This window comes from Perca fluviatilis, chromosome 2 (assembly GCF_010015445.1).
Source record: "Perca fluviatilis chromosome 2, GENO_Pfluv_1.0, whole genome shotgun sequence".
Taxonomy (NCBI): domain Eukaryota; kingdom Metazoa; phylum Chordata; class Actinopteri; order Perciformes; family Percidae; genus Perca; species Perca fluviatilis.
The window spans coordinates 5,939,466-5,953,262 of NC_053113.1; the positions used below are offsets into that span (position 1 = coordinate 5,939,466).

Genomic DNA, 13,797 nt, shown 5'->3' on the forward strand with positions numbered 1-13,797 from the left:
ACAGTACATATTAGAATAACTATACTGTTTACATCTTTTCACTGTGACAAGTCAACATTTTACAACAGAAGATATTTTCACAGGCATTTTGTATTTGACATCTGCGATCCATATATGATAGGATTCAGTGGTTGCATTATCAGAAAATACTGTGACATAATGCAAAGCAGGCTTGGTACACAGGTTATATCAAATCTTTGTCACATCTACTTAGTATCTCTGCGATAGGCAAAGAACTTATACAAGAGGACATGTTTACATGTATTACGTATTTTGGACATTTGCAATCCATACATAAAAGGATTCATAAGTGGCTGTATGATGAGAAAATACAGTGAAAGAATTATGCGAAACACACTGGGTACACTGGTCATATCAAATCTACTCTGAAGTATTTCAAAGCAGCAGCCAAAAGAAAAGTTTAGGAGTGAAGTGAAGTGAGGTGTGCAGGTACTGACAGCTTTCTGTCTGGTCTGTTTGGAACCAGAAAAACAAATATTAAGAATTTTCATGTAAGAGAAAAGGATTAAAATCAATGGGACCAAAATGGAGAAAGAAATAGAAAAAAGACCATAAATGTTATTAACTTTGACGTTAGAACAGGCCAATTTAGCAACAAGGTAGTTATGACAATACAAACTGTTGATAGTGTTTCCACAGAGAGTCAAATGGATGTTTAAGGATAAAGTAATTAAGAATTTCACAAAAGAGTACAACCATATCACAGTAATTAAGATAACCACCTTGTTAGATGTCATATGAGTGTTATACTGCAGAGGATAACAGATAGCAAGATATCTGTCATAAGAAATGATGGCTAAGTTACTAAACTCTACGCTGCCATAAGTATACACACAGAAAATCTGCAGGAAACAGAAGGGAGCAGAAACAGTGTGAATGTCAGAGAGGATCTGAACCAGAAGGAATGGCCATTCAAGATGGCCGCAACTGCCTAGTTGGCCTCTGAAGGATCGCTGGCTACTATTTTATTTTTGATCATATGACTTAATGCAAATCCTAAATCGACAGAGAACAACTCACTTAACAATTGTATGAACATCTGAAGCTCTAATTGTTGTGTAATATATCTTGAACAGCCTTAAAGGATTGACTGACTGAACCCAAATTTCAAGATGGCTGAGATGTCCTTACAAACAATCTGGGAGGCCATCCAACAGAGCAAGGCTGAAATGACTGCTCATATCGACACTAAAATTGAACCAGTGCAGATAAGCCTCGACAATATTCATGGTGCTTTATCATCGCTTGGAGATCAAATATCTGAGCTTGAGCAGCGAGTGAGTAGTAATGAGGACAATGTAGATAACTTAACAACAAGAGTGCACACATTGGAGGAGGAGAATGCTTACCTAAAAGAGAAGGTGGATGAAGCTGAAAACAGGAGCTGTATAAACAATCTCCGTTTCATTAATGTTCCTGAGAAGAGCGAAGGAGCTGACGTGATTGGGTTTCTGACCCAGCTGATACTTGGCCTATTTGGCAGTGACAATTTCTCCGTTACTCCGATGATTGAAAGAGCTCATCGTACTCCGTCTTATAATTCAAATAAATCAAACAAACCTCGACCGATCATCGCCAAGTTCCTGCACTACATGGACAAGTCTAAGATACTGCGCTTGGCCAGGGAGAAAAAGGGACTCCTATGCAAGGGATCGCAGATTCATATTTATCCTGATTTCAGCGCTGACCTGGTTAAACGACGCAGACAGTTTGATACTATAAAAAAGAAACTACGTGGAGTGGGCTGCAAGTACTCCCTCGTGTATCCATGCACTTTGAAGGTCGATGTGGACGGTAAATCAAAACTCTTTCGTAGTGCCAAGGATGCAGAGAAATACTTCGATGACATTTGAACTTCTTCATAAGTCAGTGTGAGTAGTGAATATCTGGCTGATCATCTGATTGATTCTGAGTTAACTTTTTGTTATTAAGGAGTAACATTATGCGTCTCCTGTGCTGATTTTGATTTTCCCCTTGATAAGAATGTGGGCGTATATGTTTATGATCACACACTTGTTTTGTTTGCAGCACATAGTTCTGGCTGCCGTAAATGAGTGACGTAAACTCAATTTGTTTTTTTGTTTGTCTGTCACAATTGCTGTAAATATATATGGATTAGCTCATTAATGTATCGATATATTTGTGAAAGTAGTCTGGATCTATTCCATCACTAAATTGTAATCTTACAGTACATACATTCTTAGCTTTTTTAGTGTGAATTGGCTTTTTGAGGGGCTTAACATATTCAGAAACTCACCAAAATTGGCGGTCGCATCAAGTCTGATGAAAATTTACGTATTTTAAGGGTTTCGGGAATAGGCTCGCATAAATAGCTCGCTAGCGCCCCCTACAAAGTAAAAAAAAATTGAGCCCCTGCAGTGCGTTTAACGTAGACTCACGAAACTTGGTAAATATATGTAACATGTCATGATGTACAAAAAACTTCATTAGAGCCATATCCTAAACCCAACGGGAAGTCCGCCATTTTGATTTCAACGTTCGAAATTAGTGCGATATTGGCCATTTCCACATGTCGTACTTTAACGAAGTCCTCCTAGAGAGGTCTGTGCCATCTTAAGACTTTAGAGATGAAAAGTTGTTAGAAGAAAAACTTTTTGTCATAGGGCATGGCCGTGGCGGGGCGGCCATTTTGTGCGTTTCGCCGCCGAAACAGGAAGTGGGTGTAACTCCAGTGTCCAACTGGCTCGAAACTTTTCAGGATTCATAAGAGTCCAACCCTGAGGACAAATAAAGGCCGATATTTACTTAAAGTCATAGCGCCCCCTAGTGGCGACAGGAAGTAGGCCTAAAAGTCAAGTATGCTTTGTTTGTATATATTGTTCTATATTTTAACGAACTCCTCCTAGAGATTTCATCCGATGGACTTCAAACTTTTTCGGTATCATCTCAACGCCTTAAAGATGAAAAGTTATTGAAAGAAAAACTTTTTGTCAGACGGTGTGGGCGTGGCATGGTGGCCATTTTGAGTGTTAAGCGATGAACAAAGAAGTTGTAACTTGTGTACGTTGTCGTATCTGCCCGAAATTTCTCACGATTGACAAGGGTCCAGGCCTGAGGACACATACAGGTCAAAATTGACTGTTGGTCATAGCGCCCCCCGCTGGCAACAGGAAATCTGCCTTATCTGACAAACATCCGATTTACATGAAACTCAGTATGTGTGGTCTACATGTGATACTGAGCTGCCCCCTATAATATGACCACTTACTCAGGCCACGCCCCCTTTGATAACATTTGAACCATTTAAGGTAGAGTCTGGTGTGAGGTGTCATTGAACTCAGCAGAGAGTTCCTTCTTCATTGGTGATGGTTTGGCCCGCCCCCTATGCTTAAGCCACGCCCCCTTTCATAACATTTCAACAGTTTAAGGTATACCCTTGTGTGAGGTATCATTGAACTCAGCAGAGTCTTCATTCTTCATTGGTGATGCAAATGCACGGTCACAAGGAGCGGCGTCTGCCGGTAACCCCAATGCGCGCCGAGGCGCGAGGGCCCGTCCATCGCTGCTCGCAGCTTTAATATGTTTTGCTTTTGTTTTTGTGTTATGCATGTCTTTAAATGTACAGTGTACACTTTTTTCACCACTTAACCCTATTGCTGTTGACGGCAAGTTTCTATAATAACAATGGCTTTTAATTCCTTTAAAGGCCTTAAAATAATTAATTTAAATATTAGAAGCTTTATGTCTAAAGTAGATCTTCTAAGAGCCTGGGCAAATCACAATAAACCTGATATTACTACAGTCTCTGAAACATGGCTACATAGTGGCATATCTAATAATGATGTTGAAATGGATGGTTACCTGTTATACAGGGTTGATAGAGGATCAAGAGGTGGTGGAGTGGTCACTTATGTGTGTTCCAATTTGTGTTCTCAGCTTTCTACCCCTAAAATTGGTCCAATTGATTTTGAATGTGTTTTTGTTAATATAATATTACATGTAAATAAAACACTTATAAATGGAAATATATACAGGCCGCCCTCAGCCCCTTCTGGCTCTATGAAGAATATATTGGCAACCCTAAGCTCCTTAGAAAAGAATAATGAATGTATAATTCTAGGTGATTTTAACAGCAATTGGCTTCACCGATCTTCAGCAGGAGACAGAAATCTAATTAGTAGTGTGAATTTATCACAACTGATTAATACACCTACCAGAGTAAATTTACAATCATCTACATTAATAGATTGGATACTTGTAACCAACCCTGAAAGGATATTATCCTCTGGAGTCATGTCAGATTGTTTAAGCGATCACTCTGTAATATACTGTGTGTGGAAAATTAAAATGTCTAAAGCGCACCCCAAAGATATAACATTTAGACAGTGTAAATATTTTTATGTAAACCTTTTTAATGATGACATGGGCAATATTAACTGGGAGCGCCTCTCGCTTATACTTACTGTTAATGATGCATGGTACTTCTTTTACAGCGAGGTTATGAATGTGATCAATAAGCATGCTCCACTTAAAACAGTCAGAGTAAAAGGGACTAGTCTTCCCTGGATTAACTCAGAACTGATTTCTTTGTTTAAGCGAAGAGATGTTGCTTGTGCCAAATTCCGCCTTACTAGAAACCAGAGCGATTGGGAAATATATAGACAATTACGTAATAGTAGTAAAACTAAAACAAGGAATGCAAAGTCAGAATACTATAAAACTATTTTAAATAGAGAGTTTAAGAATCCAAGACAGTTTTGGAATAAACTTAACACTTTACTTAACCTTAACAAAATAGGGCAATTTAATCAACTGAATATCAATAATGAAATTATACAGAACCCCACAATAATTACACAAACCTTTAATGAACACTTTGTTGCAGTCGCTCAAGCGAATGAGACCCCTTATTCACATGCAGTTTTCAAAAATCCCCCGCCCCAAAATCTTTTTTCTTTTAAACTGATTTCACCTATAGATGTTTACCAAACTATAGCAAAATTGAAGTTGAGTACTGGCGCTGGACCTGATGGAATGGAATCTAAATTTATAAAATATGCATCACATATCTTGATGTACCCCCTAGCAAAATTATATAATTTATCTATAAATACAAACTCACTTCCACCTATTTGGAAGATGGCTAGGGTATTGCCTGTATTCAAAGGTGGAAAACCAGATGAATTGAATAACTACAGACCTATTTCTATTATATGCACAGTCGAAAAAAAATTTGAGAAATTAATTTTCATGCAATTAAGTGAATATATTGAAAAATATGGTATTTTATCAACAGCACAATCTGGATTCTGACCTAATCACTCTACTACCACAGCTCTTCTCAACTTTACAAATGATGTATATACAGCATTTGATGAAGGAAAATATACTGGAGCAATTTTTATAGATTTTTCAAAAGCATTTGATACAGTTGATCATTATTTACTCCTAGATAAATTGTATTCGATTGGCTTAAGTCAAAGATTGTTATTATGGTTTAATGCCTATTTACATGGTAGGCGTCAATATGTTGCATTACAAAATACAAGTTCCACTAGTTTAATTATAGGTAAAGGTGTGCCCCAAGGCTCTGTACTGGGGCCACTTCTCTTTTCTGTTTATATTAATGATATGCCCAGTATTTGTTTATCCTGTAATGTTCATCTTTATGCTGATCATACAGTTCTATATACGTCGCATAACCAGAAGGATCAGGTACAGAATGCATTACAATCGGACTTTATTATTGTACAGAATTGGCTCAGAGAGCACAACCTTTTACTTATTGAGAAAAAAACTTGTACTATGCTGTTTAAACTGAGACCATCTAAAGTTACTACGAATAAATTACAAATTTGTATGATTGATGGAAGATCTCTTGAAAATGTAAATGCCTTTAAATACCTGGGTCTGTGGTTAGATACTGAGCTATCATTTAATGCTCATATTGAAGCTAAAGTCTTGAAAGTCAAACAATGTTCGTGTCAGTTGTACCGTTCAATTGATTGCTTTACATTTGATATAAGAAAGCGCATTGCACAGCAACTTCTATTACCACTAATTGATTATGCTGATATTGTTTACCACACATCAAGTGTTACTTCTCTTAATGCTTTAGATCTTTTATTTAATTCCATATGTAGATTTGTTTTAAGGTATCCATTTATGACACATCATTGTTGTCGGGTGTAGCAGGGAGGAGTAGGGAATGGCGGACCCAAAATGCAGAGAGCAGGCAGGCAGGAGAACGTTTGAAGTGGAGGATTTATTGATGAAACGAAAACAAACCAAGGGAATCCAAGAACAGGAATTACCGGGAGTACAGAACTTGACGAGGGCTGACACTGGGGGAAACAAAATACACAAACACACAAAATGATCTGGGGCCTGTTTACAAAACCAAGATAAGGTTAAGCGGATTTCCCATATTTATATATTATTTTAATTTTTAAAAAATTTTTACTTTTTTATTTTCTGTCATTACAGCGTTCTTTTCTTTTATACAAATAATGTCGACATGTATTGCTAGTATTACAGGACAAGGGGAAACACAAAGACTAAATACACAGACTAATGAGAAAACACAAGACAGGTGACACAAGGGCTGGGAAACAGGTGAAACACATTAGGCTGGGCAGAGCAATCAAAAAAGGAGGGAAACACAAGACAGGAAGTAAATTGGACAAGACAAGACATAAAACCAGAGACTTCAAAATAAAACAGGAAACAGAGCAAAATACAACACAGAAAACAGACTACCAAACTAAGACAACACCAAAACCATAACAATTGTACGCTCTATGAAAAATTGGAATGGCTCCAACCTAAAGAAAGAAGAAGGTACCACAGGTTTATGTTTATTTTTAGTTGCATTAATTATGCCAATAAATGTCCCCCTTATCTTCAACAATATTTTGTTAGACACATCTCAGTCTATCCCATACGACACTTGGTCCATCCATTTTTTGCTATACCAAGAATCCATCGGGGAAATTGGGAGAAGAGCATTTTGTCATAAAGCTCCTATGGACTGGAATAACCTCACATTGTCATTGAAATCTATTACATCGTTACATTCATTTAAAGTGGCACTATTTTTATATTTAAAGATACCATGTTCATGTTTTAATTGAGGATATTTTGTTTTCTTTGTTGGGCTCATCTGAATGCTGTATTATTATAATGCTGTATTATTATGTGAACAGCTTATGAGGACTTATTACTTATTACTGTCAATGTAACCTTGTAATTTATTGTATAATTTGGGGAGGTGGTGGACTTGGGGGGAGAAGCATACTGTAAATGATGTCTTGTTGAGTTTTCTTTGTTTTTTTTGTGATGTTTTTCTTTTTATATGTGTTACTGTGTAATGTCATGTTTTGAGCATGTGTGGCTCTGGCTGTTATTTTCTAATAGGTTGAAAAAAAAAAAAAAAAAAAAAAAAAAAAAAAAAAAAAAAAAAAAAACAAAAAAAAAAAAAAAAAAAAAAAAAAAAAAAAAACCCCCCCCCTAAACACAACTCATTAAAAAACAAACCGCCACCGAATAAGGTACATTCATAGTTCATGTAAGCTTCTGTTCATACAGATAACCACAATCAGAAATGTGTTGGTAATAACAATTAGAATGTATAACATTGCAGTTAACATGAAATAAAAGTATTTGAAAGTCCCTACATCCACATAAGCTCCAAGAAGGAAATATGATCAAGTTAAAAAAGTTGAATTTAACATTCTTCTAAGCGAAAAATTTAATTGAGCATAAATGACAAAAACCTCACAAACGGCTTGAAATATTTACTCACCTCCCTCAAAGTTTTAAAAGACATTACAATCTGTAAATGAAACATGAACACATCACACCCAGTTCAGTGTTTGTTACCTGTTGTGCTGCAGAGTGCTGCAGTCACTTCTGTCAGCTGCTGCTTTATACCTTTTCAGAACAGTAGAAACGAACAGGCCAGTCCTATTTTATCATCAGGTCTCATACCATCCTATTCATGGACACATGAACCCCTCCAAGAGTCACCAACCCAAGGGTCCTGGTTCGTTGGATTACAAGTGAACTATTCTGATAATCGATTAATCTGTTTGAGTAATTTTTAATGGACAATAAGGTCAAGATTCCCTATTCCTTGCTTGTTAAATGTGAATCTTTTCAAGTTTCTTCACACCTCTGTTACACTAAACTCAATATATTCGAGTTGTGGACAACACTGTGACGTGTTGGGTGGTGTCATGTTCTTAAGTCTGTGGCCCAACAGGAAGATTAGCTCTCCAAGCTAAGGTTAATCAGTGTTGACAGTGTTGATCTGAAAGCATCAAAAATTCATTTTAGATGAAGGAGAGAGAGTATATCCAGATGTTCCTTGTCTCCGTTAGCGCCATTACAGTGCATGTGTGTAATTCTTCACATGCAGTCAGCAGCTCTTTACTGATGACGAACATTGTAAATGCAGCAGTTTGGTTAAGTTTAGGCAGAAACACTACTTCGTTAGGTTGATTAAAAGATGGTGGTTTGGGTTCAAATCAGATGTTACTTTACTTCCTGAAGGTAACCACGTGACGCAGAACATGACGTAGGTCCGTTTGCAACTGCAGCTGAGCTAGCAAAACACATTGTCAACCAAGAGATAGTATTTAAAGCTTTAGTGCATAACTTTTTGATATTAATGAACGTTCGTTACATTTAAGCCATTGCCAAATGAGTTGCTACAAAGCTAATTAAGACTATCAGCTCCACACAACTCTCTCTGTATTTCTCAGTATGACTATGTTCAGAAGATTGCGGTGTCCGATGTCTTTCCGCACAGAAACTCAAGTGAAGATAATGACCTCTCCTGAAGAGTCCATCATGTCCTCCTTGGCTACTAGCAACTGTGTGGAGGAAGGGTCGGAGCTTGTGCGAGATCATGGAAGGCTTGTATCATGTGGACGTGCCGACAGTTTTGTTGTCATTACTTAGAATTCCTCATGGGGGCGACAGAAACTACGCACTATAGCTTTAATGCTACAAGTCTAATATATTATGTTACTCACATGCTGCTGTTGTTTTAGCAGCTTTCTGCTTCCAGAACAGACATTCACCATGTTGGTAATCATTTAAATGATCAACACAGCACACAGGAAACTGCTGTTCTGTTCCTTGTGTGATGTCACGAGAGGCTGTGTCCTGGACGGACGTTACATCCCCCTGAGATGGCTGCAAGCACAGACAGCTATGGCTCCATCCGCTGGTATAGTCGGGAACTCCAACCCTCTGTGGCCAATGGTCCCACACAGCTGAGACAAATCAGGAGCTGATGAGCTGAAGGGCTTTTTGAAGGGATAGAAACACACCCAGAAGAGTGTGTGGGTGGTGGGGAGACACAGTCTCCAAGCTGGGCTCTCAGGAGGACGAGAGCGCTTTACTTCCATTGCCATGAGGAATATAAAGAGTTGGAGATACTTACCTTTGGAAAGACTCACCGTTGGAAGTATTCACCTGTGGAAATACTTGAGAGACATTTGGAAGGACCTACTGCTGGGTTGGCCACTAGCTGCAGCCTGGACTACAGTAAGGCTGGTAAAAAAAACTGTTTATTCACCTGAGGCAGAGAATAGATTGGTACAAATTATTACAACATATAAAGATATGATAATAATAAAATATAAATATTTGAAAACCGCGGTGTCAAAATAGGCACTTAGTGTGAAAAATGACACCTGCGTAGCGTTTACCATGATCCTCCTGACTCTGAAAAATAAAAATTATAACATTTTACAAGATAACTTCATCATGTAACATTTTCTTAAAGGATTTCTGAAAGTTTAGTTAAACCTTTTAAAGCTTTTTTCAGACTGTGTACAAAAAAAGCATTGATCACAAACAGTATTCAATCAACAAACGAGAGAAATTAATTCCTCAAACTTACCATTCCTCAAGTGTGTGTTGTAATACTAAAGGTAAGACATTACACAACAGTTTATGACATTGCCCGAATCCCAACATTCATCTGCTTCTGTGGTTCTACGTCTTTTAACCTTTTCAAGTGAGGAGACGCCCACAACAGCAGTCTGTCCTCATTATCAGAGCTGAGAGAATTGAAACCATTTCCCCTATTCTAATTATTCTCACAACTTTGCCTTCATCTTATGCATTTAAGCTAGAAATCAATGTTAGCTTTAACAATTCAGCTTTTCAGCATTTACACACATTTCCTGCAGGCAATGCATTATCTAGTTATTCTTCCATACATTTTGAGGTAGCCTACTCTGTATGCATACATTTCAGCTACATAGGCAGGCCAGTACAGCCCGGTTACGCTGTTATAGTTCTAGACTGCCGGGGGACTTCCTTCCTTTGACAGACTGAGCTGCTCTCTCCTCTCCCTTTCCATTTGTGTGCATCCTGTCCCAGAAATGCTTGTTACTAACCTAGCACTGGGGAGTTTACTCCCCGGAGTCCTTATTTTTTCACCCAGCATATTTCCTTGAGTAGTACGTTGGCACCAAGATCTTGGTTGCAGCTGTCACCGTGGTCCTGCTGCACTCCCTGCTAAGCTCTGCGGTGCCCTGCAATGTCATGCTGTGTCCTGCTGAACCCTGCTACTTCCTGCTACGTCCATCGATGCTCTGCTGTGCCACGCTACATCCTGTAACGCCCTGCAGCGCCCTGATATACACATACAAGGAATTTTGCTTTTGATTATACCATGCTCACAATGTGCTTACTCATACAAAACAACAAAAACAAACTATACACACTATGAACAGAAACAATATAGACAGGTTGAGGCAGTAGTGTAAAGGGTGCAGGAGTAAATTATTTTTATGATCTTTTCTGCAGTCCTAACTGTCCGTTGTAGTCTGCTCCTGTCCTTTTTGGTGACAGATCCAAACCAGGGCTGTATAGAAGTGGATCAGCAGCTCCTTAGGCAGGTTGAGCTTCCTGAGCTGGCACAGGAAGTACATCCTCTGCTGGGCCTTCTTGATGATGGTGTCAGTGTTCGGCTCCCACTTTAGGTCCTGGGATATAGTGGATCCCAGAAACCTGAAGCATTCCACAGCAGACACAGGGCTGTTGAGTATGGTGATGGGAATAAGAGTGGGGGGGCTCCTCCTGAAGTCCACGATCATCTCCACAGTTTTGAGCGTGTTAAGCTCAAGGTTGTTCTCACCGCACCAGAGAGCCAGCTGATCAACCTGCCAGCTGTAGGCTGACTCATCACCGTCCTGGATGAGGCTGATGACCGTTGTGTTGTCAGCGAACTTCAGGAGTTTAACAGATGGGTCTCCTGAGGTGTAGTCACTGGTTTAGAGGGAGAAGAGCAGTGGGGAGAGCACACACCCCTGGGGGGCGCCAGTGCTAATAGTCCGGGTGCTGGATGTGATGTTCCTCAGCCTTACCTGCTGTTTTTCTTTAAATAACTTTTCATCTTTAACGTCTTAAGATGACACAGACCAAATTTGAAGTTGATCGGATGAAATCTCTAGGAGGAGTTCGTTAAAGTATGACATGTGGAAATTTAAAACTTTCAATTAAAAATGGCAGACTTCCTGTTGGATTTAGGGTATGGCTCCAATGACGTTTCTTGTACATCTTGACATGCGACATAAGTCTACCAAGTTCCGTGAGTCTACTTCAAACGTACTGCAGGGGCTCAATTTTTGTAACTTTGTAGGGGGCGCTAGCGAGCCATTTTTGTGCGCCTGTTCCAGAAACCCTTAAAATACGTAGGTTTTCACCAGCCTTGATGCAACTGCCAATTTTGGAGAGTTTCTGAAAGCGCTCAGGCCCTAATTAACATTCTAACAGCTGTATGGTGTGGGAGGGAAAGAGCAGTATCTCGGTTGTTTTTGTCCCCATATAGCTGCAGAAAAATTATCTTCGTTTTCTTGGAGAGTTTTTTAGTCTTGAGACAGTTTTTATGTCAACAGCTTGATTATTGGAAATGTAATGTTTTTGAATGATTCTTTCCAATAGGAGCATGTAAAGACAGAAGACAAGTGGACCTAAAATCGAACCTTGTGGAACCCAACATTAAATATTTGCATTGTGTCTGTTTGAAACGTTAGATTTAAAACAATCAATTCAATTTCATTTATAGTATCAAATCATAACAGAGTTATCTCGAGACACTTTACAGATAGAGTAGGTCTAGAGCACACTCTATAATTTACAAAGCCCCAACAATTACAGTAATTCCCTCAAAAGCAAGCATTAGCAGTGGCTGTTGCGACAGTGGCGAGGAAAAACTCCCTTTTAGGAAGAAACCTCGGCAGACCCAGACTCTTGATAGGCGGTGTCTGACGGGGCCGGTTGGGGGTGTGATGAACAGTGGCAAATAATAGTCACATTAAAGATAATGGAACAGTGACTTCAAAGGTAGTCGTGGAAGTTCATGTCATAGCAGGGCACATCGTGTCATACTGAGTAGTGCAGTCTCCAATACTGGATCCTGACTACTCTGTGCGTATGAACATCACAGCAGGGCATTGCGGGATGTAACGTGGCACTGCAGAGCATGGGTGGATGCAGCAGGACGCATCAGGACGCGGCTGGGCATTGCAAAGCCCGGTAGGTTAATAACAAGCATTTCTGGGACAGGATGCATACAACAGGAAACAAATGAAAACAGAGATGAGTAAGCAGCTCAGTGTGTCATAGGAAGGAAGGAACTTCCCCGTCAGTCTAGAATTATAATAGCAATAACTAAGAGAGGCAGGTTAGCTTAGAGAGAGGTGCCGGATCGGGCTTGAACTCTCCCCTGCCGGATCGGGCTGTACCGATGCACCAATCGAGGGCGGACGCAGAAATGCCGACTCAGCTTGACAAGCAATCCAGCAGAGAAAGAGTGATCAGTATCAAAAACTGCACTGAGATCTAAAATAATTAATATAAAGCATGTACCAGAATCTGCTGCACAGAGGAGGTCATTTGTCACCAAGTCTTGTAGAAGAGCCTCAGTGCTCTAGTGTTCCCAGAATCCCAGAAAAGGTCTAGAAATTTAACTGATTTATCCAACTCATGTCAGGAGGCAGGCTGGACATGGAGAAGACAAAAATGTAAACATTATATGTAAGTTATAATATTTATGTTGGACAAGTTAAAAGGAGATTCTCAGAGAAGAAGCAACCCTTAAATAATTATTTTTATAATGCACCAGGTTAATGTTTACATTAAGAACTGACCCCCAAAAAGTTGTTATATATCCATAGTGAAAACATAGTTTGACAAAATATTACCACAAACAATTTTATGATTCCATAACTTTTTGTTTGCATTTTTACAAATATAAATTATCTACACAGCTGTAACTTTTTATCATCAATTAGATGAATGAGGTCAGACTGGTGCTGGGGGAGTCCTTTGACTTGAAAAGTTTAAAAGACAGAGAAGCAGTAGTTTCCGCTCAGTAGGAGGATGGACTCCATCTGACTCAGCAGATATGTGAGGATTCACACAATGTCACAAACTGTTTTCTACATTCCGTTACGTTAGTGTAGACTTTAGACTATATAAGAAAATGGTATGTTTGTAAAACTTGTTTACTTGAATATGGATGTTTTTACTTTGTGTCGGATGAATACTGTGTGTTTACAATTTTGACTACACATAGTCCGAAACAAGTGTAGATTGTATTGCAGTTGTACAAAAACACAATGTAACTCTTAGGGAAATTAGTTTGTCATATAAACAGTGTTATGATTGTTTAAACGTACAATATGTAACTTTCTGCCACTAGGGGTCTCTCAACCAAAACAATGGATGGTAAACACGGACTTTTGATGACGTTGGGAAGTTGCATGGAATTATGGGAGTTGTAGTTTTTAG

The 13,797-nt window shown here is 39.0% G+C and overlaps 1 protein-coding gene across 1 annotated transcript; it reads right to left on the bottom strand.

The window, feature by feature from the left end:
• Nucleotides 1-206: 206 nt before the first annotated feature.
• LOC120545043 (olfactory receptor 140-like) lies at nt 207-9,398 on the bottom strand. The gene is made up of 2 exons (XM_039778991.1): nt 9,238-9,398; nt 207-981 (listed from the first exon to the last, which is right to left on the bottom strand). The coding sequence occupies exons 1-2, from the start codon at nt 9,396-9,398 to the stop codon at nt 207-209; spliced, it is 936 nt and encodes a 311-aa protein (XP_039634925.1).
• Nucleotides 9,399-13,797: the final 4,399 nt, after the last annotated feature.

Coding starts and splice junctions, on each gene's coding strand:
- LOC120545043 (XM_039778991.1), bottom strand. CDS start 9,398: ATGGAAGTAAAGCGCTCTCGTCCTCCTGAGAGCCCAGCTTGGAGACTG. Junction 982..9,237: donor GGGACCATTGGCCACAGAGG/GTTGGAGTTCCC, acceptor AAAATAAAATAG/TAGCCAGCGATCCTTCAGAG.